Source organism: Aspergillus multicolor (assembly GCF_047715735.1).
Source record: "Aspergillus multicolor strain CBS 133.54 unplaced genomic scaffold BDW74scaffold_2, whole genome shotgun sequence".
In the NCBI taxonomy this organism is placed as follows: domain Eukaryota; kingdom Fungi; phylum Ascomycota; class Eurotiomycetes; order Eurotiales; family Aspergillaceae; genus Aspergillus; species Aspergillus multicolor.
In genome coordinates, this window is record NW_027395953.1 from 1,767,070 (window position 1) to 1,794,135 (window position 27,066).

Consider the following 27,066-nt stretch of genomic DNA (forward strand, 5'->3'; position numbering starts at 1 on the left):
ACACAAGTAGCCATATAGCTCGGTTTTTAAGTGAATTGATCAGCTTTTCTAGGCTTCGAAGATACAAGAAACATCATCATTCTGACGCGATTTTGAAGCCAATCTATCCTCTTCCCTTTACGCAGCACCATTGACGACATCATTACAACCATGAGCAAAGAACCAGCAAAAGGAGTGATCCTCCGAGTCCCAGAGAACGACATGGACTATCATAACCTAACGGAGTTTGTTGATTCCTACTTCACCAAATGCCCTTTTGAAGCGGCGACAGACCCAGCCCGCCATTTTGTCCATTACCAACCGCCTACCGATAGACCTGAAGCGAATATGAAAATTCACATTGTTATCAATATGGAAACGCAGGATTTCTCGGGGGAAACGGTCAGCAAGAACTTTCCGCATGATGTCTATGCTGCTCGTCGAGCGGTATCTGAATTGTGAAAACCCCTTTGCCTCAGTGCATGTCGATCTAGCTAATAACAGTTGCTAGGCGGCTGTACTCCTATTCAGAGCCCGTGAGAGAGAATCTCATTCGGAAAATTCGAGCGTTCAGCGATGATTCTTATCCTTCGGCGAGAAGTAGGGGTGATAAAAACTTCCAGGAGACCAGGACTCACAGATAACTAGACGTCACTACTTTCAACTAGAACATGACCAACTTTAACTCCCTGAAAGTTCAAGCCCTACTATGGAGAAAGAACCCCGTACCCCATACTATATGACAGGTCAGATGACCAGTCTAGATTCGCGTCGACGCGTTGTTTACTTACCGATAACGATAAGATAAGGATTATGATACCACCTCATGGCCCATGCACGTTATAGGGAGTATACCTATCAATCGGGTCCTCGCTATAACGAAAGTTCGTTATATCGAGGATTACTTTAAGTCTTTCGTTTGTCGCGCTAACTTTAGTCGTCAAATTCTTTACTCTAATCCCCTTCTCCACCGTTGTCCCAAAGCTACTGCTAAACCATTCACCATGACATCGCCCGCTGTACTTCAGGCGGCAGAGATGACTCCCAATGGCCTCGCGCCTACGCCGGCACAAATGTATCTTGCCAAAGCCAAACAGAATCAAAACATCGACGCTTCTGAGGATGTGCTGCGTCAGCTACCAAAAAGCGCAAAGCACCCACAGAAATGCCCGACACCTGCGACATCATCTCCATGATAAAGAGAACGCCAACGCCAATTCTAACTCCAACTCCAAAACAGCCACCAAAAAGCTTACCACCAAGCCTCCCTCCGACCCCGAATCCTCATCCGAGCTAGATGATAACTCCGATTCCGACGGCCCGCGCTACAGTACCCCAAAATGGACCTGCCAGCAAATCCGCGCCAAGATCCGAAAATTCGTAGACACAGACAAAAAGATGAAAGTCGGCGCGTTCCAGGACGCCATCGGCGTCTCACCTCGCTCGTACTACGAGTTCATGAAGCAGAGCGGGATGTGGAAGGGTGATGGGTCGTGGTGCTTCTCGAATGCGCATCGGTTCTTTATGAGGAGGGAGGTTCTGGGGCTTGATAAGAAGGAGAGGGAGAAGGCTAGGAAGGAGGCGGCGAGGAAGAAGGCTGAGGAGAGGAAGGCTGCGAAGGAGCAGGGTGGTGATGGTAACGGGCCGGCGGCGAAGAAGACCAAGACCTCAACCTCCTCGGCTACAATGAGCAAGAAAGAGAAAGAGGAAGCCTTCGCCCGCAGATACGACGTCAATTCTATATCCTTACTCGGCGAAGAAACCTCCGTACGAGTCTACGACAACTGCGACGAAATCCGCAAGAAGATCCGCGCCGTGCTTAGGGACCCGCTCATGACACGCGCCGCATTCTGCTGCGAGATCACCAAGTCGCTTCCCGACCGCGGAGGCAACATGGGTGGAACGCTGCAGGGAACGGCATTGAATTCGTTCTTGTTGAAGTCTGGACTGCGTGAGAGGCGGAGGAGTCAGATCTTCTATGCGTCGTATGTGTTCTTTGAGAAGTTGCGAATCCGTGATGGGAAGAAGAAGAGTGAGTTTCGGAAGAAGATGGAGGGGGTTTGGCGGGGTGAGAGTGGGTTTGACATTACTTCTTCGACGAGCGGTGGATACCTTTGCCATGTGAGTGAGCGTGTGGTTTGTGATGAGTTTGGGCAGATTAGGATTGAGAGGTGAGCTGTTACTTGCTGAGTTGACTTATGGAGACCGGGGCGGGTAATGTGTGCGTAGGCCATCCCATTTTTCTTGTACCTATAGTTTCGGGTATCTACGTGATTGTGATTTGTTTTAAGCGTCCGATTTTCAACGGAATTGATTCTCATTGTTGTTCTGTCATTTCAAGCTACATAGGGGGTATTATTTCGAAAGCAAATGGGTCGTGAGGGAGGCGATCATGTTGGGGTAGAAAGACGCAGCCAGCGACAAAGTGATGGAGTAAATGGGGTATATGCATGAGAAAAGAAGTGTGGTACCCAAACAAGAAAGCACAGTCAAGAAAGCGGTGCGGAAAAGAAATGCTGCAAGACATGCTGCGAAACGGGGCGCCTAAGCAAGCTGTCTCTCCAGATTGCGGCCCGGCCCTGGGGTGAGAATAGGAGGTAGGTTGTGAGGGTATGGGTTTTCGAGTCCACGACTGGTGTTGACAGCGCCAACGTTTTGATCGTTCAGATTCATTTGTTGGTTGAAATTAACGTGAAGTTGATCCGGCAATGGGGGTGGACCGAGATATCTAGCGGGGATAGGATAGGCAACAGACTCGTTGGGATGGCCAGGAAGTGTGACATTTGTGGCATGGAGCGTGCGGGCAATGTCTTCCAGCAAGATCTCCATTGGGGCAATGTAAGCGATTCGGAGTGTTTCGGACCATGCGAGGACAGCTCCACAAACACGGCCAGTCGACTTTTCAAAGACCCAAGCGCCAGAGTCACCGGGAACTGAAAGTAAGGTCAGTACATGAAGAATGATAAGAAAGAGTGGATTGGCATTGAGTTGCACTCACTCACCTCCAAAATTCCCGTCCACTCCGAAGCTCGTGGAGAAGGTATGCCGGCCATGGAGTTTCACCATAGTCAATGCCTTTGAGATCTGTCCTTTCTGCAATCCGCTAGTCCGACCGCAGCAGTGGACATTGAGTCCACCGAGTTCCTCGAACGGCGCTATGCCGTTCAGGAGGATGGGGTTGCGTTGCAGCGGAGGCATTGGCTCACCCGGCCGCCGCCTTACTTGCGCAAGGGAAGACGCGGATGGCTTGTCGTAGACAATATTTCTCGGGTCAAGGCGTTGCTCATCGATTTTGATCAAAGCCCAGTCAATTTCATGTTTGATGCCCTGTCGCGTCCAACGTCTAACACCCGAAGAAGCGTGAACACATCCGAAAGTGTGGGAAGCGAGGTGCTCGTCATCTCTGTCGTCAGGACATGGAAAGAAATCTTCACGAACATCATCGATAGCAGGTTGGGTCACCCAAATCGGGGGCTCTTCTTCAGGTTCGATGCCAGCCGTGTCACCGATTGACGCTCTGTCATCATCATCATCGTAGCCAAAGTCGTCCTCGCCCTCGTCCGATGAATATCCTTCAGACAGAGCAAAATCATCGTAGTAGTCATCGCCATCCTCGTCATCTGAAACCTCAAATTCGAGACTGTGCTGAGAGGATACATCGTCACCCCATGCGTACATGGGCTGCGCACTTTGAGCGGTCATGTCGCGAGACCAGTTTCCAGCCGAGCGGAGAGGCATTTCTTCCAGAGCCTCATGCAAGTCCTCCGAATCCTCTTGGTCGCTCGGAGCCTCAAGCATATGATGAACTGTCATACCATAGGGAACGCCATCAACTAAGATTGCGCCTCCGTAAGACACTGGAGGGAAATGTTCCTCGTTCACAAAGGCGCCCATAGATGCACCACAAAGAGGCCTTGGCTGAAAGCAGGGATTTGGGTCCTGTGGCGGAGGAGGGGCTTCAAGGGTGCTTTGAGGACCAGTCCTCGCAGGTCGACGACGCTTTTTTCGCGGGACTTTTGAGCGCTCAATGTCTCCGCGGAGCACCACCAGATCCCAATCCTCTTTGTCTTCGAGAGGAAAGTACCTCTTTAACCCTGCTCTGACCTTTTTGACACTCGCGCAAGTCACGAAGATTGTGGTTCTTGCGTTTTCCAAACCGTCGCCTGCCATCATGAGAGTAACACCGCAAGACTCTGACGAGTCCTTCAGAATCTTCTGCAGCAGTTTTCTCAGCTTTGGCAGCATTTTGAAGTTCCACTCGTCCAGGTGGTGCTGAGGGATCTCGACGGTCGTGAGCTTCTTGAATGTCCTCTTCTTCGGCCTCCTTTCCTCCAGGCCAACCTTCATCAACTTCATCTCAGGGGCTGGAGCCGCAGCCAATGCCTGCGGGAATCGAGTTACCTGCTGAGGGCCCTCGTATTCTCGTGTAACTTGCTTTGCGGCGTCTACTTCAGAGCCAGGTACAAGCGCTAAGGGGAGACAATCGTCCAGCTCTTCAGCGGCTGGAGCGGAGAAGATGTCAATCCTGCAGCAAGACCAAGCTATTTTGCACAGGGTGTAGATAAAATTCATCGAGAACGAAAAAGTGCCCTCGGGTGCCGAGAGATCCAGAACCGGATAATGGAACGTCTGGGGTATTCTCAAGTTGAAATCGTCAAAAGGCTGCGTTGAGAGGTGGAAGTTTGGAGCATCAAGACATAGTTGAACCACGTGAATATATGCACTACCGCACTTGGGACCCAGTTTCTTCAAATACATACTCTCCACCCTCTGCTTGAACATGGAATTGTCGTATTTCAGCTTCCAAAGGCGGCTGATGGGTGTCCAAAGACCGATTTCCATCAGGACTAATCCGAGAGAGTACAGGTCATAGGACCAAGCTGCATCATCCTTGACCATTCTCTTGTCGTCGGGGTGGCGATACATGTTCGAAGAAAGTGGTTCGGGAGTCGGGTTATTTCCCGAAAATTGAGCGAAGGATGTAAGGTAAGGGCGGCGGAGGTTTTCGGTGAGCCCAACTTCATTCTGATTTGAGTTCAAGCCGGGGAAGATGAGAACATTGCTGCTGTTGATATTTCCATGGACAAGGTTCTGGCTTCTGAGCTGCAGAACAGCCATGAGGAGGTCATACGCCAGACGGAACCTAGTCTCCAAGCTTGGCACGGGATAATCCTCTCCCATTTGGAGAAGCGAAACCAAGGGCTTAGGCTTGAGATCATTTAGAAGATCGGTAGGGTTCTGTAGGAACGGGAAATAGTCGACAGGCATTTGATAAACAAAAGCGTAGCGGGCATTGGGGAGGTCGATATAGTACCCAAGAAAGTTCAATAGTGCGAGATGAGAGACCCGCGCATTCTGTACCAGCTGATCAAGAGTCTGGTGCACGTTCTCCAACCGTGCGTCTTCAGGAGAAGGGGGATTAGCAGACGAATCTACCACCATTGGAGTGTATTCAACGAGGATGCTGACGGTAGATTCCGTGATTTTGTGACGGAAAGGTAGAGCCGATGTCTTCATGCGGCCGAGAACTCGAGAGTTGGTGGAAGCTGCGACCATCTCATACGGGGGCGGGTTATTGTCGTGGGATGCACCAGTAAGCTGCAGCGCCGAGCGGTCAATCAGATAGCTCTTTGTTTCGACAGAAGCAGCTTTATGAAAGGCTTTTTCTAGCTTGGGCTGTTCAAAGACGGGCGACTGAGTGAAGTCATGAAGATTCGAAAAAGAAGAATATCCCAGAGCTTCTTTCGACATCGAGGACTGAGGACTCTGATGCTTCCGAGCGCTATCAAAAGACGCACCGTGATACGCCTTGAAATCTCGAGACTTCTCGCGTCCGGTATCGCCGCCAGGACTGCCGACCTGAGGAGAAGGATAAGACCGGGTACGACCTAAAGGATGTGCGCTGGCGGTCATGTTGCGGCGAGAACCAGAAACGTCGTAAAGAACGTCGATATATCCCGTCAACTCGGTCAGAAGTGTTTTGGAACGATCAATCTCCTCCCGGGTCCAGGTTGTTTTGTTTGAAAACCCGCCGAGGGCATCTCCCGCAGGGGAATCCGCTTTACCTCCTTTCGGAGGTAAATCAGAAGCGCCCTTGTTCTGTAGTCGTTCCGCCTCGCTAAGTTTATCCTGGATTGTTGACATGACACTTTCCACCACATCGTCGATCCCAGCCTTAATCAGCGACTCGTCGATATCGTTCGGCTGAGCGGCGTTCGCATCGCTCCAGTTCAAACCCCATGCCAGGAGTCTATCTCGCTGCGTCTTGAATTCGCGGTGGACGGCAATGAGCTCGGGATTGTCGACGGCATTGGAGGCAGTAGTGACGCTCTCACAGGATGCCTTGGTATCGGTGTACAGCTTCGTGAGGCGGCGCTGGAGGAATGAGCCTCCGTGGTGCGGGAGGACGGACATCTTGGCGAGACCGGAGACGACTCGAGCGGATGCGGGGGCGGGGGCTGGTCTCAGAACATTTCAGAGGCGAGCGCTGTTGCTGAGCGAGCTTGTAAAAGCGAGAGGGGTGAAGCACGAGCAGCACAGCGGCGATAGATGAGGAAATCAGGAGCAGGCTGCAGAAGAGGAGCAGGTTCGAATAAGAATATGGCCATGGGAGGGAATTGTGCTGCCTAACCAATAAGGAGTGGCGAGTGTAGCAAAGCCTCATCGCCAAGCCACAGATCTGACAAGTCACGTGGCAGGCAACCACTTTGATGTGCTGACTCAGTGCATCTGGGACCCACTGGATTCGCAATCAGATGCAAGGATCTACCAACTCCGCACAAGATCAGATCGTTGCCTGTCTGGACTTTCTTAGTATGTTATCCCTGTTACTAGGATGTGAAGCAAGTCAGCACCCAACAGTGCTCAGAATATGGAGAAGTCAGGAGACTTCAGCCATACGAATTCCGGCTTGAGCAGGTCATGATACCTGCTAAGACCCATCCACCGCGGTCATCAGACATCTATTACGTGGATAGGGATAAGTTGGAAAAGCAGAACGGTCAAGTGCGTCTTCCAGCGGTGTTACGTCCAGTTCTACAACGCTGTCTACACGGCAGACAGAATGCCAGTAGCTAAATTCCCTCTTCACCTATCCTGATAGACCGACACCCAAGATCGAGATACCGCATAACTTCACCTCGAGACCCCTTCTCTATAACGCCAAATGCGCTCCAATCGTTACTGCTTTTCTTGCCTCTCTCGCGGTAGCCACGCTGATGGAGAACTCCCAGCCAAAGGCCGACCGGGAGCTTCAGCCCAAGTACATTGTGGCCTGCGATGGCGGCCTCCACGGACTATCCAAGTGCGTGCTGCCCAAAGCGCGCTGCGACCTCAAGGGCACCTACTTGCCACAGACTGGCCACGCCCAAAACTGCACGAATACGAGTCAAGCTTTCTGCTATTTTCCAAATCAAAATCGTCGTACTTTACTCTCTTAGGCTGAAAATCCGGATGCCTACCAGTCAAATCCTGCAGGAAGTAACAAAGAAAGTGTCATGTGATGTGGCTTTGAAAGCAAGCTGGCTTAGGATCCTTGCCTCATTTACATTGGAATCGTCCTGAAATCAGCTTTTCAAAAAGATATCTCATGCAAATCCTCAACATCAGAAGACTACCATCTCACCGATATACTACCATACCTCACCAACTCCAAAATGTCGTCCAGCTTCCAGCGCGACCACCCCGACGAAATCCACACTCCAGTCTGGGACATAGCAAGCAACCGCCCCATTGTGGACGGAAAGTACAACGACCCCGAAACTGGAGAGATATGCCTAGCCAAAGGCAACGAGTACTCGGCCCCCCCCCCCCCCCCGCTGTCGACATCGTTGTAACCAGCACGCACGAGGCCTCCGCGGGCAGTGTATACCGTGTGCAACGTCCATTCCCCATGGAGAAGCTTTTGTGTTGGATGTTTGAAGTTATCAAAAAGCGCAATCTCAAGCTGGACTCGGTTGTTGCAACGGCGTACGCCATTCGCATTGTGCTGGAGCATGATTTGGGGCAAGAGGAGTTTTATGAGGTTGCTGGGTTGATGGCGAATGGGATTTGGGATGGGGCGGTTGATTCTGCGAAGCAGTAAGAGTGTAGTAGGCTGGACAGCTCTGAGGGCATGCAGGGAAGCGAGAAGGGGCCGAGGGGAAGTTCTGGCTACATCACCCACCTTTCCAGGGACAGTAGCTTACTTTTGATCAATGCCTAATGAACCCCACATGCCACAATTACTTGCTGATACTCCACCCATGTGACAGTGATAGGTCTATAGCTGTGGATTCAAAGGGCTCAAGGGATGAAGGGCTTAGAGGCTTAGAGGCTCAGAGCCACCGTCTTCGAAGAGTCGGAAAGTGCCGATTTGTCAGTTTGGAGCCTACATAGTACAAATAAGCAGGACATTCTCGCTTTGAGACGCCGAAAACTATTGGCTTGGTCATGGTTTGAGGCTGGACCAAACAGTTCATTGCGTGTCTCAGGTATTTGATCCTGCTGTCATACTTCACTGCGCGTTGGAGCTGCTATCAGCAGACAACCCAACCGTGGTTGGGGACGACAAGGAAATGTAGATGCCTGGCATCCCCATGTTGTTTCGGTCTACGTTCCCACCAACAAGAAATCCATCAGCCTAGCCTTGGTGGGACATACAATCCCACCAAACACGATCAAGATACCGAACCGGACACCGAACTCTATCCACGAGCACCAGCGTGTAAGGCAGCAGCGCGTCCAGCCCTCCGACCAAAAACGGCCCCAGACGTCAACCCACTGCCACCAGGGTAATTATCCCAGAACAACCCTCCCAGCATCTCACCAGCACAGTATAAACCAGGCACGGGGGACTCCGTAGCCGACGAAAGAACGCCCGCCGTCTCATGGTCAACAGCCAGCCCGCCAAATGTGAATGTCACGCCGCAGGTCACCTTGACGGCAGTATAGGGCCCGCGGGTCAGCGGCGTCGCCCAGTTGGATTTTGGCAGAGACAGCTTCTTCCCGGTTGATTGCGTAGAGAGGCCGTCCTTAACAGCAGGATCCCACTTGAGGTCTGGATTCTCCTGCCCAAAAGCCGCAACGGCGTCGTTATACTCCCGAATCGTATCCACAAATTGCCCTGGGTCTCTCAGTCCACGCTTAGCACAGTTATCAGCCAACTCCTCCAACGTATCCCCCGTAATCCTCTCGACAATCTCTTCCCGATATTCTTCCCCGCGTAACCAAGGCACCATCTCAGCCCCCCAAACCTGAAACGCAACATGCCCCGGCTGCGCCAGAATCGCCTTCCCAAAGACCGCATACGTATAATTCCGCATATCAACGCCCTCATCCACAAACCGTTTCCCCTCAACATTGAGCATGAGGCCAAGCGGGTACCCCGATTTCGTAAACTCGTTCGAGATGACCCTGTCGCCTGCATTGGGCGGTGCATTCGCGTCCCAGGCAACGGAGTGGCAGCCGGACCAGTTCCCCGCTTGCTTTGCGGAGGCGTCGCGGAGCGCCATTTCTAGACACGAGCCGTTGTTGTAGGGTGTGCCGCGGACGTGCGCGAAATCCCAGCCCGGTCCGAGGTACTGCGCTCGCATGCGGGGGTTCGCTTCGAAGCCGCCGGCAGCCAGGATGACTGATTTAGTGAGGATTTCTCCTTCGCCGGCGGTTCGGCTGGAGGCGGTGGTATCTTGTACGATGACTGAGTGGATGCCTCCAGTAACCGGGTCAAGAATCAGACGCTTCGCTGCTGTATAGAACTGGATCTCAACGCCTAGCATCTCTGCTGCAGCACGCTCATCCTCAATAAGACCCTTCCCGCCACCCTGCGTCTTCAGACACATCCCACCCCAGAACTTGAAGCGGCCGTCGATCTCATAGGCCTGGCGGTTGAAGCTCAGCTGGAAGCGTACGCCGTGCTTTGCAAGCCATTTGACTGCATCGTTGCTGTCTGCCACCAGCGTCCTCGCAAGATCGGGATCCGACCGCCCAACGCAGATCCGCGCGATGTCGTCTGAGAAGTTCGCAGCGGTATATGGCTCAACGTCGATTTTGGAGGATTGGTCCTCATCAACGTTGTTTACTATCGGGAGGATATCGTTCAGGCCATGGTGGACTGTTCTGAAGGCACCGGCTGTGAAGTAGGAGTTCCCGCCTGCCCAGGTCTCCGGGCACGAGTCGATTATAAGCACGCGTTTAGCACCGGACTCGGAGGCTGAGATTGCGGAGCAGAAGCCTGCGTTACCGCTGCCGATGACGAGGACGTCGGCTTCTAAGGCGGGGGCTGGAGGTGCAGGTGGCACCATGGTGGAGGGGAGCTCTAGATGTACCTAATCTGGGCGAAGGTTAGAGAGTCCGAGACAGATTGAGGAAAATATCAATGACTCTATACACGCAGAGATGATCTGGGATGCAAAGATCTGGGATGGCGAACTCCGCAGTCTCGGCTATCTGGGGTCGTTCGGCTGGTCAGCCGGCCATGGCGGGGAATCTCCGATCAAGTACTCACGTCGACTCATCATGGACTTACCTTTACCGGTCGTGGTCTCCTGACCATATACCTTCTAGAAGGACAGTCCCTAAAGACTGATTAATTGTAAAGGGGCCAATTCCTGAGATGGAGGACTTTACTGAGACCAGGTCTGAATGCTGTGCTTGGGTACCAAAATATATAGTGCTTCCCCCCCAAGTAATTACCTTGAAAGGATACCCGGTCCATAAAGCTCAATATCGCCAGTGCTGCTCCGCAACCGCTATCTGACCACAAGTACCGTATCGCCAAGCAATCTTATTAGGCTTGTCCCCATCGCTATACTGCTGGCTGGACAGGATATACGGGGATTTAGAGGAGGGATTTATCTGGCAGGCTGCGTGTAAGTTTATTCTCATGACGGACGAAGAGACGATTCTCCGTGCCTAATGCAATTATACCAATTCAATTTCTCATGGCCCAGTTTATCCCAGGCTCAGGCTCAGAATGTCTTCGTTAACCGGTAGCACGGAACTTGACACGCTACCTGGCGTCAGGGAGCAATGCTGCTTCTACGCCGTGAATGCTAGATAGAATCTTGCAACATGTTGGAGGGTATAATACCTGCAGTAACTAGCTGCATGGTCGTTGCCATACATAAGAGAGTCTCAAGGCCTTTCCTCTCGTACCTGGGCACAATTTTCAAGATGACAGGAATTGATTCCACCATTTTCGAGTAATCAGTACGATGATAAGATTCAGCTTCTCTATCAAGGCCTATATCTAAACCTACCTAGGTAATACACTCTACTTTTTAGTCCCGTTTCACTCTTCATCCCTTAAGAATTTGAATAAAATATTGAGGCTTACGTCTACTCATTTGCAGCTTGGAATCAAGGACACAAATATGATTTTTTAGAGATTCTGAATATCGTGACATGGAAATCACATATTCATATGATCATAGCAAAAGAAAGAGACAAGAGAGACAAGTGTAGACAAATCGTGAGCTAACAGAGAGCCACCACCATACACAATAAAGTCTCATTGAACAAAAGAAAACAGAAACAGTGATAGAGAGTTTTTTGGGTATGAGTGAGATGTGTGCAAATTCATGCCGTTGGCAATTAGTCCTTGATCTCCCCCATAGGATAACCAGCCATAGAAGAAGTGTAGACAAGACATCCAGCCAAAGTCGATCCGCCAGTGACATAGGAACCGGGATCAAGTAGATCCTTGTCGAGGTTCATCTTGGTGATGTCCTTGCAGGAAAGATCCTTCATCGGATTGATCGGACTCTGGTTTGGACCTTCACAGCCAGCCTTCCACTGGATCTTTGTCTTGTAGTACTCGGTGCTGTCGTTGTCCATAGTAGCTGTATACACGAGCACATCTCCCGGCCCAATGCTCATGTCATCTTTGCCAATACCACCGTTCTCGCACATGTCCGCGAGCTTATCAGCAAGATCCTCATTTAAGATGTGGATGGGGTTGTAGTCATTTGACTTGGTCGTCTTGCTGCTGAGACTCTTGTCGTAAGGGATGGTTTCGCCTACTTCGTCTTCTTTAGGAGGGGGCGTAGATTCAGAGTTCGAATCATCGCCTCCTTTGCTCGCTTCACCCTTCAGCCAAGCACTATAGCGGACACAGCCCACCCGGATAGAGCCACCGTACCCATTGTCCGTCTTGCAGGTGTCCATACTAAAGACCTTGATAATGGTCTGGTGGCAGTTGTGGCCCGTCATCGGATGGTGAACGTTTTGGGGTGGCCCTTTACAGTCCTTTTCCCATTCGAACTTAACGACATAGTACGGGCTTTCGTTTTCGCCTGTGCCAGAGGCCAGGGTGTATTGAAGGGGTGGGTCGTTTTCACCGAGTACTGTTTCGCGATTGACGACTCCTCGTCCGTCTCGGCAATATTCCGCAACTTCCTCGACCTTGTTCGGGTCCACCTTAGGGGCAACATAAATGGGTAGCTCGAAGCATCGTGGCTCGCTGACTTGAGTCAGGTTTGGAGGGAGTGTTCCTCCTGTGACTTGCGGCGAGGGTGGCAGGCTGAATCCTGAAGGTTGTCCTGGTGGGTTGACTCCCACGTCAGCCGAGGTGGTGGACGACGTGGTAGATGTGCTAGACGAAGTAGTAGACGAGGTGGTAGTCGGAGTGGGAGACGGAGTTGGGGATGGAGTGGTAAACGACGTAGTAGAGCGAGTGCTAGAAGAAGTGGTAGACGGCGTGCTAGGCGAGGTGGTGGACGGAGTGCTAGAAGGAGTGGTAGACGAAGTAACTGGCAGAGAAACCGATGGAGTTGATGAAGGGGTCGATGACGGCGTAAATGGCGGATATCTCGGTGTGATGCTCGAGTAAGTTACGTTCGGGCGCGTGGCAACCAGACAAATGTCGTCGTCCTCGGGTGCAACATCCCGTCGTTGCGCTTGGCCAGGGGCAGGAAGATGAGCATTGAGCTTCGCATAGAATTCCATGTGGGCAGCGGGAGCTCCTTAGACCCAAAGCCGATACATGCCCATTCTATTGTAGTGTTGATCGTCAACCATCTCGTAACGGTGATAAGGTGCAACATCGAGGACGACTTTTCCGAAATGATTGTCGTTTGAGAGGAGCTGCCATCGCAGGGCCCCGCTACGGACGTAGCCATGAACTTCGCCCTCCAGTCCTTCTGGGACTCCTCCAATATTTTGGTACATGAACGTAGTGAGCTCTTCAGCTAGCCAAGTAGTCCGTGCCGTATATAGAACTTGCGGTTCCTGGTTTCCTCCGAGAATTGCGTCGTTAAATGGCGTGATGACATAAACCTTGGGGGTATTTGACGGGTGAAGCACCCTAGGGACGCCTGGCTTTTCCCAAATAAGATTCGAGATGGGGATTTGGACCTCAGGAAACTCGGGAGATGCATGTAGGAGAGCCGAAAGCGATTGACGGAAAAAAGTCGCATCATCTGTAAGTTGACGGGTCGCCATTGATGCAAAGACAGGGTCTTCCCAAATGTGGGCTATGTAGACCCCCTTAACGGACACAATAAACACCGCAGTACATCCATTGAGGGCTTGCATACCCGCTGCCATCCGCGAAAGCGCCCGACCGTATGGAGCAAATGGGAACCACTCACTACACGTTGCGGTGTTGACATCAACCGGGGCCCATCTATTTCCAACGGAGTCAGAGTAAGGTGTGGCTTCGGAGAGTAACCGGTATATCGCGAACAAGTCGTCGGGATGGTCATTATCCAGGGGGAGGGTTCTAACAGAGCATCCTCATCGGGCGCGTCGCCCTCGTCACTAGGCTCGTCGTCACTAGAATCATCTTGGCGTTTCACCAGGTCATTTTCGCGGCGGCGAACAGGTAAAGAGGTCTGGACCACCACGGGGCTTGAAGTGGGTAGTGCAGTTAGCGTGGTTGTTGGGATGATTTTTGCAGTCAAGCGTCGCAACAGTCACAAATCCTCCTTGTCCTTTGCTGGGGCATGAATTGCCACAAGCGTCTGCTTTACATAGTGATCCGGGAGTTGGCGTAGGTGTGGCGGGGGTGCTAGATGGTGAGGGCGTAGGTGACGGAGTAAATGGCGGGTATCCTGGTGTAATGATGGAGAAACTGATCGTCGTGGGTGGGCATATCCCCTCGTAAAGAGAACCATCTCGCCGTTGCAATGGGCCAGCAGAAGAAGGAGGAGGAGACAGAGTATCTACATCACAGAACCCAACATCGGCAACCATTGTTCCACCAACCCACAGTCGATAACGGCCCATTGCGTTGTACTGATTCCCAACCTTGGTCCACTGGGCAATCTTTGAGACTTCTCGAACAGCTTTGCTGGTAGTTTCAAGGTCGTCGGTAGACACCTGGCGGTTGCTCCGTCGATAACCAGTGATCTCGCCTTTTGCGTTTGGAGAGTTGTGCCAGAGAAACGTGGTGATTGCGTCCTTGAGCTTCTGAGCTTTCTCTGAGTACATATACTCTGACCCTGTTTCCTCTCCATAGGGCGTAATCACGAATACTCGGGGGTTACGAGTAACATGCAAAGGCCCAGGTTTCGCATCAGATCCAACCAGGCCCAAGAGCGGTTCAACCGAAGGAAAGTCGGGTCCACCATTGACAAGGGCCATGTAGGAGTGCTTTTCGAAGTAGTCAGGTGCGGTAGGCGTAGGAAGGCCGTTGTCTTTAAAAACAAACACAGGTGATTCCCAGATGTGAGAGATGTATACACCCTGGTCTGACACGATCATCACCGAGGTGCAACCAGTTAAGCCTTTGATGCCTCTAGTTGAAAGTTCACGGGGAAACGAGAACCATCTTCCATATGTCCCCTTCTTACCATAATCTTGCCACGCGTTTTTCTCGGTCAATTGCTTGTTCAGGTTGACCAGGTCGCCTTGCACTTCAAATGGGGTCTTCGCATCGATTGAGGATGGAGGGGCTGGGGTTGGAGTTGCTTGGTCACGCTTTACCAGGTCCTGGCGCCCCGAAGGTAGCGCAGTTGCTACAGATACGGGGATATTTGCACAATCGATAGGCGCAAGGGTCACCCATGCTCCTTCTTGATCGGAACATGGATCGCCACAAGTCTCATGGCTACATAGTGCTCCGGAAGTAGGGGTGCTGGTGACAGTGGTCGTAGTGTCAGTGACAGAACACCCAGTGGCTGTGATGGTGGTGGTCGGGTAGTAAGTGGTGGTTGAGATGGTCGAGTCACCCAAGACAGTCGAGATCGGCTCACAGAGAACCGTGACTCGATCCGCCGTCTCTTCGACGCAAGTGTTGGTAATAGTCGTAGTAGTGTCGGTGACAGAGCAACCAGTGGTTGTCAGCGTCGTGGATGGGCTGCACGTGGTAGTCGAGACAGTAGAGTCCGCGAATGTGATAGAGGTCGGCTCGCACAGAACAGCGACGTGGACTGTCGTTATCTCAGAAGTGCACGATATCGACGTGGTAGTCCCCGAGATTGTTATGATGGAATCATCACCCTCATCATCGTCCTCATCGTCATCGTCATCGTCATCATCATCGTCGTCCTCATCATCAGGCTTTGGAGGGCCGGGAGGAGGCACGTCGATCAACTGCTTCAAAAGGTCTCTAGCATTTTCGATATCTCCCTTCTTAATCTCGTCCTTAAAGCGAGTGATGATTTTCGTGATGCATCCTAAGCTATCCAGGAGAGCGCTAGCTGCGTTCCCAGCTGCATCAGCAATGCCCTTGGCCACGTTCAAGCCTGCATCAAAAAGACCTCGCTTCGATTTCTTGCAAACAGGTGGAAATTTCCCGCCCAAATGCTTAATGAAGCTTTCTAGCTTAACATCGATCTTATCAATCTCTTCAATAGCCTTCGTTTGGTGAGGAGGGCCTGGCTTGCTGGCCCACGATTCGAAGATAGGAATGATGTGGCTAAAGCTGGTGAAAATCTCATCCATGCTGGAAACGATAACCACTGAGTCCGGCAGAGACAATATGGTTGTTGTTCCAGTTACCGATTCGAGGTCGGGCACAGTAGTCGGTTGAGTGATGATAACCGTTGCACCAGACTCATCGGTTGTGGTAATCGAGATGAGGCTCGTGAGGGAAGTTGGATGCTCTTCAGTGACGGTGACCACCAGCATCGAGGAGGTAGGAGGTCCAGCAGCAGGCGTCTGGGTCACCCATGTAGTGCTCGTGACCACAATGTGAGATGAGATACCTGGAGGAGGAGTGGCGGACGGCAGAACTCCAGTCGAAGCAACGGGTGGAGGAGACACAGTCGGTAGAGTGACAGTCGAATCCATGGGCGAAACAGGAGAAGCCGAAGAAGAGGCCGTCGGGATGAGCGCCGTACTAGTACCAGAGCTGGAGACAGCATTGGTGCTTGAGCTGGAGGTGTCCGTAGTACTAGTGGTTGGAGTGAGACCAGGGGTGTTGCTCGAAGTCGCAGTGAAGCTTCCGCTGGGGATAACGTTGGTGCTGTTGCTCGAGGTTGAAATAAGAGCGGTGCTAGTGAAAACAACACTGGTGCTTGAGGTTGGGATAACAGCGGTGCTCGACGACGAAACAGCATTGGTGCTAGTGATTTCCACAGCACTAGAAGTGGAAACAGCACTAGTGCTCGAGGTTGGAATGACAGCAGTGCTAGTGCCTGGGACAACATTGGTGCTAGTGGTGGGAATAAAAGGGCTGGAACCAAGCGAGCTGGAAAACACAGGGGTAGTACCAGAAGAGCCGAACACAGAGCTGGTACCAAGAGAGCTGGGCACAACAAAACTCGAACCAAATGAAGTTGAGACGACAGGGTTCGAGACAGAAGTGACAGAAGCAACAGAACCCAAAGGAGTAGAACCAGGAGGGATGGAAACAGAGGGACTCAAAACAGCAGTGTCTGTATAAGTGGACGCAGTAACAGCGGACGACACGGTGGTAAAGTCATCAGAGCCATCAGTCGAAGCATAGGAAGTGAGATAGACAGGCGAAAGAACGTAAGAAGTAATGACGGTGGAAGACGAGACGTCCTGGCCTGCAGCGATGCCTGTGTCAAGGACTTCTGCCACTGCAGGAGCAGCAGCAGCAGCAGCAGCAGCCAAGCCGCAGGCATGCCACAAGGTGGACAGCCGCATGGTTGCGAGAGATGGACGTGGGTGTAATCAAAGTTCGACCAGTGAGAAAGGAACGGGTTAGAGAGATTGGAGGTGGAGAGGGGGAGGAAAAACCAAAACTCATTCTCAGCGGAGGATGGGGAGATTATTATACTGGAGTGGGAGGAGTCTGCGGGCAGGGCAGAAGCTAGCACAGGGAGCTCAGGAACAGTCATGCTGGAGTGAATGAAGACTCAGTCAATCTCTGTGCAAAGCACGGTAATTGGCTGGGTTCAGTGCAGAGCTCCAGGGCTGCAGTGAATGTGCGCACATTTCTGGTTCCTTGTCAGTGTTACTGACAGAGTGGCCCTGAAGTGAATTAGCGCATGCACCCAGACAGAGATTTCCAGACATTATACCATGAGCAAGCCATTCTGGAGCAGTCTGGAAGGTGAAGATGGACTTATTGGCTGTGCTGGTGAAGATGTTACCAAAGTGCAGTTGCAATGTGCCTCTCCCCAAGGTTTGGTGCATTCTGCACGCCCAGTTAAACGACGATGTTTGTCTCTTCCGTATACAGATTACCAGAACACAGAAGGAGAGCCCTTGGAGTCTCTCATCTAACCTTTGAGTAAATGGGACAAGCCTATGTTGAGTGTTTTCTTCCATTCCCTCTCGAAGCTAGTTATTTTCCATTGCGTCTACCTAGGTAGGGTAGAGACGAACAGCCGTTGAGACTCCATCGCAGACGGGGGTCTGGAGCGACTGCCGTGGTGGAAATTGGTCATCCAGCAAGAAATAGTAATGGCGCAGCTCAGAGTTTACCAGGCAAGCAGAGTAATGCCTGTAACACACATGCTTCATGATATCTCAACTGATAACCACAAGTTTGCTGCAGGATTTTGACACTGGACAAGCTCTCAAGGAATCTCAAGAGGCCAGATGCTCAGCCCAGGCTTACCGGTAGCCATCCATATTGCTCGTTTCGCGCCTTCCTATTCCTACCGTCCGGTATCCCGATCGATTTCTATACGCCGAATAACTTCGTGAACGATAGAAGAGAAACAGTATTGAGAGTCTGAACATGGTCAGAAGGAAAGATTGATACCTGGATTGTTGCGTAAAATACGAAAGGATGGCTCCTACGAGAGGAGGTCTATGCCACCACGCTGTATTCGACAAAGGCCAACCTTACTCCTTATACAGAAGCGCAGTTCATTATAGAGATCTTAATATACTCAAAAAGCACTGTTTGATCTCCGTTCTGCGAATCAATCACTCCATCTTCTCCTTCTTCCTCTTTATCCCTTCCCTCATCACAGCTACAGCATCATCCACCGTCGTCCCCCGCTCCCTCCGCCCAGTCTGTTCTTTCCCCAACGCCGTATCCTCCGCAACAACTCTATAGACCTCGCCTATCTCGTCGAACCTAGGACCAAAGTGTCCGATTAGCTCCTATCCTTAGAACAACGACGAACAACAGATGAAAAAGCAACTCACAGCTCCCTCTTAAACCCACCCTCTTCCTCCATCGTCGCCCCAATCTGCTGCATCTCATTAACCCACCTCCACGCCTTTGGCGGCATTCCGACAACGCCCTTGTTCACGATGTCTAAGGTGCCGGAGTTATGCTTCCCCATGTACCGCTTCAGCTCGGGGAACACACCCATCGACTCCGCTGTAACAAAGGACTGGATCGCCAACGCGTAGACGCCTTTGCTCATGCTCGCAAAGCACATCTTGAGTCCGGCGGCAGCGCCAATAGATGGCGAGATGTGTTCGATTTCAAGAGTCTCGGAGAGATGTTTGTAAGTTGGAGTAGAAGGGAGGGATGGCCCGGATGTTACGATCGATGGGAGTGTCCATTCATTCTCTTCCTCTGACGAGACTCGTTTCGGTGGCCCGCCGATTATTCCGCCGTCAATGTAGACGATGTTCGGATTGGAGCTGAGGAGGTCGTTCGTTTCTCTTGAGAGCGAGGGCGCCGTGGCGTTCAGATCGAGGTAGTAGAGTGGTCCGCTTCTAGAGGGTGAACTGGGCGTATTCTCGTGGATGCGATGTGCGGTTGCGAAGGAGTCCTTTGGCGGGACGATGGAGAGGATGACGGAGCAGAGCGAGACGAGGTCTTTGATTGATGGGCAGAGATGAATGTTGATCGATTGGGCGCGTTCTCGGGTGCGCTCGCTGGCTAGGCTGTTAGCTGCTAGTTATATATTCAAGTAGTACGCTGAGATCTCGCCTTCGATCTTCTGCAAAGGTTGCGACGCGGTATCCATGGCTCATGAGGAGATGAGCAACACCAAATCCCATCTCGCCGATGGAGACGACGCCAACTACAGGGTTTTGTTCGGCCATTGTCGCTGGTTTGACAAGAGACTCCTTCTGTGTCTTCGTGAGTAAACTTTGGAAGAGGTGATGAAGTTGTTATCTATTGCTGCTGCTTATCTCGGTCAATGCGGGGTTGACGCGGGGAGATTGTCTTGATCAACCTCAACTGGCACCAGTCCGATGGCGTCATACCTATCTAGTCCAACAAGCTTCAGGAGCTCCATGATCCTAGCAGTAGACGCGCAGTTCATGCCCATTTAAGCTTCAAAGACAGCATGAGCCACAGCCATGAGATCGCATCGATTTCTTTTCTGATGGACTGAGATTAATGGTTAAGATGGCAGGTGCACGGCTCCCACAAGTCTTGGCAGTTAGGGCTTGCTAGAGAGAGTTCCAAATCCCGACCAGGGGTCGATGCCGAACAACTTCAGAATAATGATTCTAATGGCTCTTTTTAGGCATTGCCGGAGATATTTGCTAGCCGGATTGCTATCTTTCCCTATCGTAAGCCGCTCTATGCCACTCAGAGACAAAGATAAACCAGGAAGATCATTCTATTAGATAGACCTACTGCAACGCGGGTATTGATCAATCAATCTGTTTCCGTCTAGTAAACACCTAAATGTACAAAGAGAAAGAGAAACAAACGCCACTACAGTTATATGACTGCTAAACCAGCGGACGGGGATAGCCGTTGCTATCATCCGGTAATCACCCGCCGCGAAACACCGACATCTCGGGCTCGCTTCTCACGGAAGTTGTGTAGACGTTCTCCAATCAGGAAGAACTCGTCTCGAATGCTCACCTTCCACACTTCGACCTGGCGGCAGACAAGGTAAGCGAGCCAGGTCACAAGTCCCACCGCAAGGGTAACGGGATAAGCATAGCGGTAGACCTTGGGCCGCATCTCCGGACAGGAGGAGAAAAGAGCAAAATTCGTTACGAACCCAAAGGAGAGTGGTAGCATGATAGCTACCAGAGCGAGAAGAGTTGCAGGAAGGAGCAAAGCTCTGGTCGCGAGCTTGGCATTGGGCTTCAGCCAGCCGTCGCGGAAGATGCCCTTGAGAACCGCAGCTGGCCGAGACCTAGTGTGCCACAAGGCCAGTTTCACTGCCATCTGAACATAGAGCACGCCTAGCGTCCAATCCTGGACAAAGTGGATGACGTGATCCTTTTCGTGGCCGACATATGTGTTGACTGGAACCAGTAGGTAGAGCTCTATTGCCAAGGCAATTATCGAGGGCAGGAATATCAAGAACAACCCCACGATATAGAGTACGCTGAATGCGTTGAGTGAGATGTCCATCGCTGCACGAGTCACCTGCTCAGAAGACTGTAGATACGGACCTAAGCGGCCCGTCATCATACGGAATCCAGCCCGGCATGAAAATAAGACGCAGGCAGCAGAGCAGGCAACTCCCATGCCGACGAATAGCGCGTAGACATCGTTGACGGGTAGGCCAGGAAGGTAGTAGGACATGATTTTGCGCCCGACGATCAGTGGAATAATGGTGGTTCCCACTCCGGTCGCAGCCGCGAACATCCAGATAAAGAAGATGAAGGTCGCGATTCTGCTTCTGAACGAAGGAGGAATGTAAACTTTGGTAAACTGGTTATTGAGTCGACCATGAAGTCCTTGATCGGTGTCAGGCTTCCCATCAATTCGTTCGTTTGCTTCATTTACTTCCACAAATACGGGGCTTCCCTTTGGAATGCGGACTTGGTCGGAAGCCGGGACTCTGACAAATCTGCCGTCCCGCTTCGTCGAGACTCTTTCAAAGGATATGTGCCTGTTTTTAATCTCCGTCACAGATTCCTCAGGAGGCGCACTGTCCCCCGGTTGAGAACTCTTGCCTTCCTCGTCAGCATGTTTCTCACCAAAGAAAAAGTCTGACAGCCGTAAGAAGCGGGCACACTTTCGGAACCACCATCTGTATAAGCTGTGTAAACCATCAGAAGGCTTGAAGAACTTGATAGCAAGGGGTATTCCGAAATTATAAAGCAACAGGTCAATCGGAAACTCGAGAACCGGATCACTGGACGACCAATGGGCGGGAAGAACACCATCGAAGCCATAGTATATACCCCAGACTACACCGCCCAGGCAGACGATAACGAGGGCGCCATAAACAAGAGCACTGAAAGCGATCTTGCGGAGTTGGGTGGTGATGTTCCGCTCAAGTACATCGCGCACGGGGTGGAAGGTCGGGTCATCTGGGTCGCGAATGAAGTCTAGAATAATTAGTACAAATTCCATAAATCAATGATGGTGACTTACATAGGACACCGCTTCTCATGGTCTTTCTGCACATGGAGACAAAGAGGGCAAAGTGGAACATGTAACAGGTCCCGACGAACCAGTGCACGAAAAGCGAGGTTAATGGATATGCTGATGTAAAGTCGATCCGCGACGCAAGCGTAGCATTTTCGAACAGAGGCAGCAACGCTGCATCAAGAAGAGCGCCGCAATATAACGGGAAGACTATCATCTCAATGCCGATAATGAGGATGACCTTCATCACACCACCAGCTTGATGAAGTCCTTCTGCAACCATACCCTCAACACGTTGTCCTCCGTCAGTGCCCGAGAAAAACCGAGCGGCTCGAAGATAAACCAGCCCGACAGCAGAAGCGAGAATGTAGCCCATGAATATGGCAATAGTGCGATCCTTTGTATCCCACACAGCTAGGTTAGAGTCAATGGTACCGTCAGCTGCAGAGATACCTATGATATCCGCACTGACCCAGGCTGACGGGGGCAAGAAAAATCGGGCGTAAATATCGTGGCCGGCATCATAAACCTGGCTCAAAGCCATATTCAGAAGATTACCGGCAGTCGAGGAGTCTTGGCTGAGAAAGAGTAGCTTGGTGATTGATAACGGTCCGATTTGCAGCGGAACATCGTAGAGGGCGAATTTGCCTAGCAGAAAAGCCAACCTGAACAATGAAGCTATCCGTGCTTCATGGATCTTCAGAGCTAAGTGGGAGAGAACTGAGAACATGGGGACATCGGCTTCGTGGAAAACAAAGAAAGTATTGACCACGCTGCTCAATCGTTGACTGCTCGCATCAATGAGGGATAATGAGGTGCTGGCAATTGGTCTGGTCCATCTATCAAGCGAAATGATCGCCGCGAAAGGGCTGAAGACCAATTTACCAATTGCGTTTGTCCAGTACATGATATATCCTAGGCTACCAATGAGGGTATCAATGACCACGTCCGCCAAGACCGAGATCGCCGTCATGGGAACACCAAGGATGAACTGTATCGGGTGCGCTAGAAGGACGAGGGCAACCTTCCCAGCAAGGTACGGAAGCCATATACCGGCAGCCACGGTAAAAGAGATCAGCAGCGCGCAGAACACCCCGTTTTGCAATAGCCCGAAAATAGGTCCCTGCATGCCGATGAGCTCCAAAATGCCTTCGAGATCATCGGCTTCTTCAACCGCATCGACTTCGTTCGGGTCAATCTCCGGTAGCATGGCCTCAGCGTCCAGGTCATCGTCATGGTCGGGGTGTTCTAGAGGCTCGTTAACAGCAGGTTCATCAGCTACATCTTCTTCCAAGTCAGTTTCGGGTCCCTGGTTAAGATCATCAGGAACGACGTCGGCCCAGAACCAATTTATGACTCGCTGGGTCATCCCCACGTCATGTTCCACCGCGGTTTGTGAGGCGCCAGGGATATTCCGTGCTTCCTCTGCTGAATCAGTGTCGACAACCGCCGCATCCCCGCCAGTTGCTCCGTTGCTGCCGTTCTCCGCCATCAATGCTGTACCCGAAGGTGTCTCTCCTTCCGTGTTTTCATTTTCGTTATGTTCAACATCTGGCCTCAAGGCCTGCTGAGATTCCGGTTGGTTCAAGTGTGCATGAACACTATGGGCCTCGGCAAAGTTGGAGTCGTCCCGATGCGGAAGCGACGTGGCAAAAGACCAGTTTGGCGAGGCGGGACGGGGCTCATCCGCAGCCGGTTCATCCATAACCTCTGCATCTGCATTGGTGGAATCGGAAAGACGCGAGCGTGGGTAGCCATTGGACGATTGTGCGTGTCTTTTGGGTGCGAGACCCGAAACCAGTTCTTCAATGCGACCCTCCTCACGAATGATTTTTGACATTTCTTCGAGATCGCCATTAGAACGTCGCTGTAAATCTCTGTATAGCTCCATATTGATGGTGAAACGTGGCTCGTCGATCTGAGGACTTCGCGGCGTAACGGGGCCGCCAGCAGCTCCGACAAGCAAATCACGTATAGTTTGGGATGAGTCAATGTCCAAGGGCTCCTCGTCTGGCTGTTCGGATGCTGTGCTCCTGTTATCAGCGGCTTCGTCGGCATGAACATCGTTCAGTTCATTTTGCGGGGAGTCCTCGTCTGATAAGTCTTCAGGGTGTTCGGGGTCAGGTTCAGGAGCTTCAACTTGGTGACGATTGTTAGCTATTAACTGATCCGCCGCCTCCCGCTCCCCTTCCGCGATGTTGTCGAGGGGTTGTTGCTGAACGACCCACTCTCGGATAAGGAATACCAGAATGAACGAGACCACGACTAGCAATGTGATAAGCTGGCCCTCCAGTGTATCAATGAGAATGTTATTGATGGTGGGTGACGGAGTCAGCGTATTCAAAAACTTGACATCGGAAAGCCAAGACGGTCGACGTCTAAGGGGAGTCGTCGTTACGTTAGAAGTATTGCTGGAACTATAGCTTGTTGACATTGCGGGAAAGAAAAGCGTAGAGAACGCTTTCCTCATAAGCTTGAGCAATATAGGCTCGCCCGTAGAGAAATCGAACACTGATGGGGAGGATTCCCCCACACCCGAACTGGGTTCGGCGACCACGGAACTCGAGGCCAGTGTTGCATCGTTGAAAGAAGTCGACACGTTGCGATCGTGATAGCCTTGCTGAGAGGCATCAGCACTTGACCAACGGCCATCAGCAAGCCAGAACAGCGCTCTCCAAATCGCCCTCATAGACCACGGCAGCCACCCAAGCCAGACGAACGCGACGAGAACCCAGCGCAACCACGTAACAACAGCGCGAACGCAGTGTATCGAAAGTTGTTTCATAAACAAAAGGGTCGGCAAGCTCTCAGGCATATCCGGGTCGTACACTTTGGTGAAATGGAAAGGAGTCTTGCACAGCTCGCAGTGCTTCTTCTGAGAGTGAGCCAGCCATTGCACCAAACAAGGCTGGTGGACGAATCTTATACTACCGCTACATTTACACGGGTAGTACAGCTCGTCCTGTTCCGTGCCCTCTCCACGACAGATTCGACAAGTATCCGGTTCTTCATGTTCCCTCTCCTTCCCTTTCCCGGTATCATGAGTCGGGTCGTTCATTATATCGTGGGTGGCCGCGGAGCTCGAACGCTCGCGGAGTAGACGACCCGGGAAGTCCATCTTCGTCGTGGGATATTCGGCGTTGTCGCCCTCAGCAGCAGCAGGTGAAACAACTGTCGTTTATCATGATTCGGAGACAAAATATTTGGTCTAACAATGACGCAAGAGTCGGTGTTTCAGTAAGCGAGTGCAGGGATCGCAGTCGGAAGGATACTGGATATGTAGCAAGAGCTAGAAGGCGTAGAATCAGAGCAGCCCGAGTACTGCTCACAGAAATTTGTGGCGACTGTCGAGTATTAAGAAAGTCATGATAATGGGTGATGTTCAAAAGGTGCCTGGGGACGAATGATGATTCAGCAACTCCTCCGCCCGCATTGCTGGACCAGTGTCACGTGAGTACCTTCTTTGTTCGTGTCTTCTGTCCCTCGGCTTCGAGCCGATCTCCTAGTCAGTCAGTCTCGAGTCAAACACCTATGAACAACAGGTGTGAATGAGTTTTTCAAATGTTCAGTGTTGCAGTAGCAACATATGAAAGTGGTAAAAGTGGTTGAAATGCTTCTATTCACCACAACTCCGGCTCATTGATCTATCTACTCTCTGAGGCGGTATTCGTACAGAGTATGAGATTTTGAGACAATTATAAGGGACAGATATGTCCTCATTGGTGTCTTTGTTTCATAACCTGTAACGGACAACTGGCATGTAACGGAATATGGGCAGATTTGAGACCTAAACCTAGCTTGTTCAAAGCGATCGCCATCTACGTCTTCTGGTGTCTTTGGCAAGCTGTCAGAGCTCATCATGGCTTTTCTGGTATCTGGTCTTCCGGCGTTTCTTCAAATTGTCTCGCCGAATCAAGTTCCCTCTCCTGTAATAAGCAAGTCTTGCGGCACCTTCGGCGGCCATGGTGATATTCTGCAGAGTTCCACCCAGCATAGGGATGTCATTTCCTATAGCCTCCCTGACTGCACGCTGCACCAGATCTCCGTCGATGTAGTCAGTGATGATTAGCGCGCGATCAACTCTTTCCGGTTCAAGCGACTCAACGCCCGTGCGATGCTCTGCGGCGGAAAGAGTCAGTGAATTATGTTTAAGCGGGGGAACAATTGGCGAGACTAACGTCGAATAAACTGAAGATGAGTGAGAATGTTTTGGGCAAGAGATCTCACGTATTCATTGTCTTTATCACGGATTTGCTTCATCGTGAGCTTCACCCCGCCATCGGGAGTGTTGCCATACGCCCACCAAGAGTTCAGATCCAGCGGCAGCTCGTCTAGGTCAGGGGCAGCACTTTGACCAGGGCCATCGTCGCGATTATCCCTTGACTCTGGATGGCGTGCCATCTAGTCCAAGAAATTCCACGACCGAGTTCCGGTGTTTCAGCTGCAATCTCACCGTCGATATCTCTGCTGTCAGATATTCTTCATCAGCGCTAACAAAGATTTGTGTTTCCACCTCTGGGTACAGTTCGATGATTTGAGTGGTCAATTGCCGCAAGTAGCTGCGGCTCATCCAATGATGCAGCGGTATGTACGGTCCAAGGAGCTTATCTTTTCGGTATTCCTGCGCCTGCAACAGCTGGACACCGGCATGAAACTCGCCTTGATGGATGGCCAGCACGGAAGCTCGGCGTGGAAGATTGGGGTGCAAATTGAAACTCGAGAATAAACGTGGGAAAGCTTTCCTGGGATACGCAGTCCCAATGCCAGCTTTCTCGCAAGCTTCGACCACGAGGCCTCCCAAGGTTTCGTTGAAGAAGTCCGGTACGCTTGAGATTACGAATGTTACGTTGACTCCATGTTCTGCCAGAGCTGCAGCTTTGAGATCGGTGCAGACCTTGGTGAATGTCTCTTTGATCTCTGTCTTTGACAGAGGCATTTGTTTCCAGCTTGGAGGAAACGGCATGAGCAATAGATCCTCCAACAATTCGCGAATTACTGTCCTGGCGAACTGCACATAGCGATGCTCCAGAATCGGAAGCCGGGCAGTGAAAGCCGATATGGCTGCTGAAAGACGTTGCTGGACAGCATGCATGAAGACTTTCAAGACTTCAAGTGCGCTCGGCTCGAACAGTTGCGTCACATTTGTTCTATCAGCAAATTCAAGCCATAATTGCATGATTCGCTGCCTGTATACGTCATCGTCTATCGCAGCCAATTCGGAGAAGTTTGTAGGTGAATGTGCATAAATTGCAAAGCTATGTTCAGGTCAGTTTGGGTAGGCGCAATAGAGAAACAGATTTATCAACCGTACATAATCTGGGGGCCAAAATCAATTCCTATCGGCTCATTGATACTCGCATTTTGACAGGCAAGGCATGATTCCTCGGTATTTTCACGCGCAGCACTTGGTGTAGCCCGGAGTAGAAGCACTAGTAGGATTGTATAAACGACAGATGGAAAGCATTTTTGGGGCAGCATTTTTCAGCATTTCAAAG

The 27,066-nt window shown here is 51.4% G+C and overlaps 9 protein-coding genes across 9 annotated transcripts; 3 read left to right on the forward strand and 6 right to left on the reverse strand.

Moving 5' to 3' along the window:
* Positions 1-90: 90 nt before the first annotated feature.
* Positions 91-483, forward strand: BDW74DRAFT_144693 (uncharacterized protein). Its single transcript, XM_073723081.1, has one exon. It carries the CDS (start codon positions 151-153, stop codon positions 439-441), a length of 291 nt encoding a protein of 96 aa, XP_073588954.1. The 5' UTR covers positions 91-150; the 3' UTR covers positions 442-483.
* Positions 484-1,785: 1,302 nt separating this feature from the next.
* Positions 1,786-2,214, forward strand: BDW74DRAFT_144695 (uncharacterized protein). Its single transcript, XM_073723082.1, has one exon. The coding sequence runs from the start codon at positions 1,813-1,815 to the stop codon at positions 2,152-2,154; it is 342 nt and encodes a 113-aa protein (XP_073588955.1). The 5' UTR covers positions 1,786-1,812; the 3' UTR covers positions 2,155-2,214.
* Positions 2,215-2,259: 45 nt separating this feature from the next.
* On the reverse strand, positions 2,260-6,524 carry BDW74DRAFT_144697 (uncharacterized protein). The gene is made up of 2 exons (XM_073723083.1): positions 2,978-6,524; positions 2,260-2,912 (listed from the first exon to the last, which is right to left on the reverse strand). Exons 1-2 carry the CDS (start codon positions 6,391-6,393, stop codon positions 2,903-2,905), a joined length of 3,426 nt encoding a protein of 1,141 aa, XP_073588956.1. The 5' UTR covers positions 6,394-6,524; the 3' UTR covers positions 2,260-2,902.
* A 1,110-nt stretch (positions 6,525-7,634) lies between these two features.
* On the forward strand, positions 7,635-8,062 carry BDW74DRAFT_173692 (uncharacterized protein; the record flags this gene model as incomplete). The annotated part of the gene is made up of 2 exons (XM_073727842.1): positions 7,635-7,771; positions 7,819-8,062. 2 exons carry the CDS (start codon positions 7,635-7,637, stop codon positions 8,060-8,062), a joined length of 381 nt encoding a protein of 126 aa, XP_073588957.1.
* Positions 8,063-8,471: 409 nt separating this feature from the next.
* BDW74DRAFT_144702 (succinate dehydrogenase/fumarate reductase flavoprotein) lies at positions 8,472-9,626 on the reverse strand. Its single transcript, XM_073723084.1, has one exon. The coding sequence runs from the start codon at positions 9,549-9,551 to the stop codon at positions 8,664-8,666; it is 888 nt and encodes a 295-aa protein (XP_073588958.1). The 5' UTR covers positions 9,552-9,626; the 3' UTR covers positions 8,472-8,663.
* A 1,924-nt stretch (positions 9,627-11,550) lies between these two features.
* Positions 11,551-17,207, reverse strand: BDW74DRAFT_173694 (uncharacterized protein; the record flags this gene model as incomplete). Its single annotated transcript, XM_073727843.1, has 5 exons — positions 11,551-12,920; positions 12,984-13,582; positions 13,684-13,806; positions 14,168-16,946; positions 17,006-17,207. The coding sequence occupies 5 exons, from the start codon at positions 17,205-17,207 to the stop codon at positions 11,551-11,553; spliced, it is 5,073 nt and encodes a 1,690-aa protein (XP_073588959.1).
* Positions 17,208-18,246: 1,039 nt separating this feature from the next.
* BDW74DRAFT_173695 (DUF1932 domain-containing protein) lies at positions 18,247-19,247 on the reverse strand (the record flags this gene model as incomplete). The annotated part of the gene is made up of 3 exons (XM_073727844.1): positions 18,247-18,400; positions 18,472-19,155; positions 19,198-19,247. 3 exons carry the CDS (start codon positions 19,245-19,247, stop codon positions 18,247-18,249), a joined length of 888 nt encoding a protein of 295 aa, XP_073588960.1.
* A 588-nt stretch (positions 19,248-19,835) lies between these two features.
* BDW74DRAFT_144705 (E3 ubiquitin-protein ligase SSM4) lies at positions 19,836-24,906 on the reverse strand. Its single transcript, XM_073723085.1, has 2 exons — positions 21,578-24,906; positions 19,836-21,531 (listed from the first exon to the last, which is right to left on the reverse strand). Exons 1-2 carry the CDS (start codon positions 24,687-24,689, stop codon positions 20,000-20,002), a joined length of 4,644 nt encoding a protein of 1,547 aa, XP_073588961.1. The 5' UTR covers positions 24,690-24,906; the 3' UTR covers positions 19,836-19,999.
* Positions 24,907-25,687: 781 nt separating this feature from the next.
* On the reverse strand, positions 25,688-27,009 carry BDW74DRAFT_49816 (uncharacterized protein). Its single transcript, XM_073732966.1, has 2 exons — positions 26,883-27,009; positions 25,688-26,826 (listed from the first exon to the last, which is right to left on the reverse strand). Exon 2 carries the CDS (start codon positions 26,745-26,747, stop codon positions 25,944-25,946), a length of 804 nt encoding a protein of 267 aa, XP_073588962.1. The 5' UTR covers positions 26,748-26,826; positions 26,883-27,009; the 3' UTR covers positions 25,688-25,943.
* Positions 27,010-27,066: the final 57 nt, after the last annotated feature.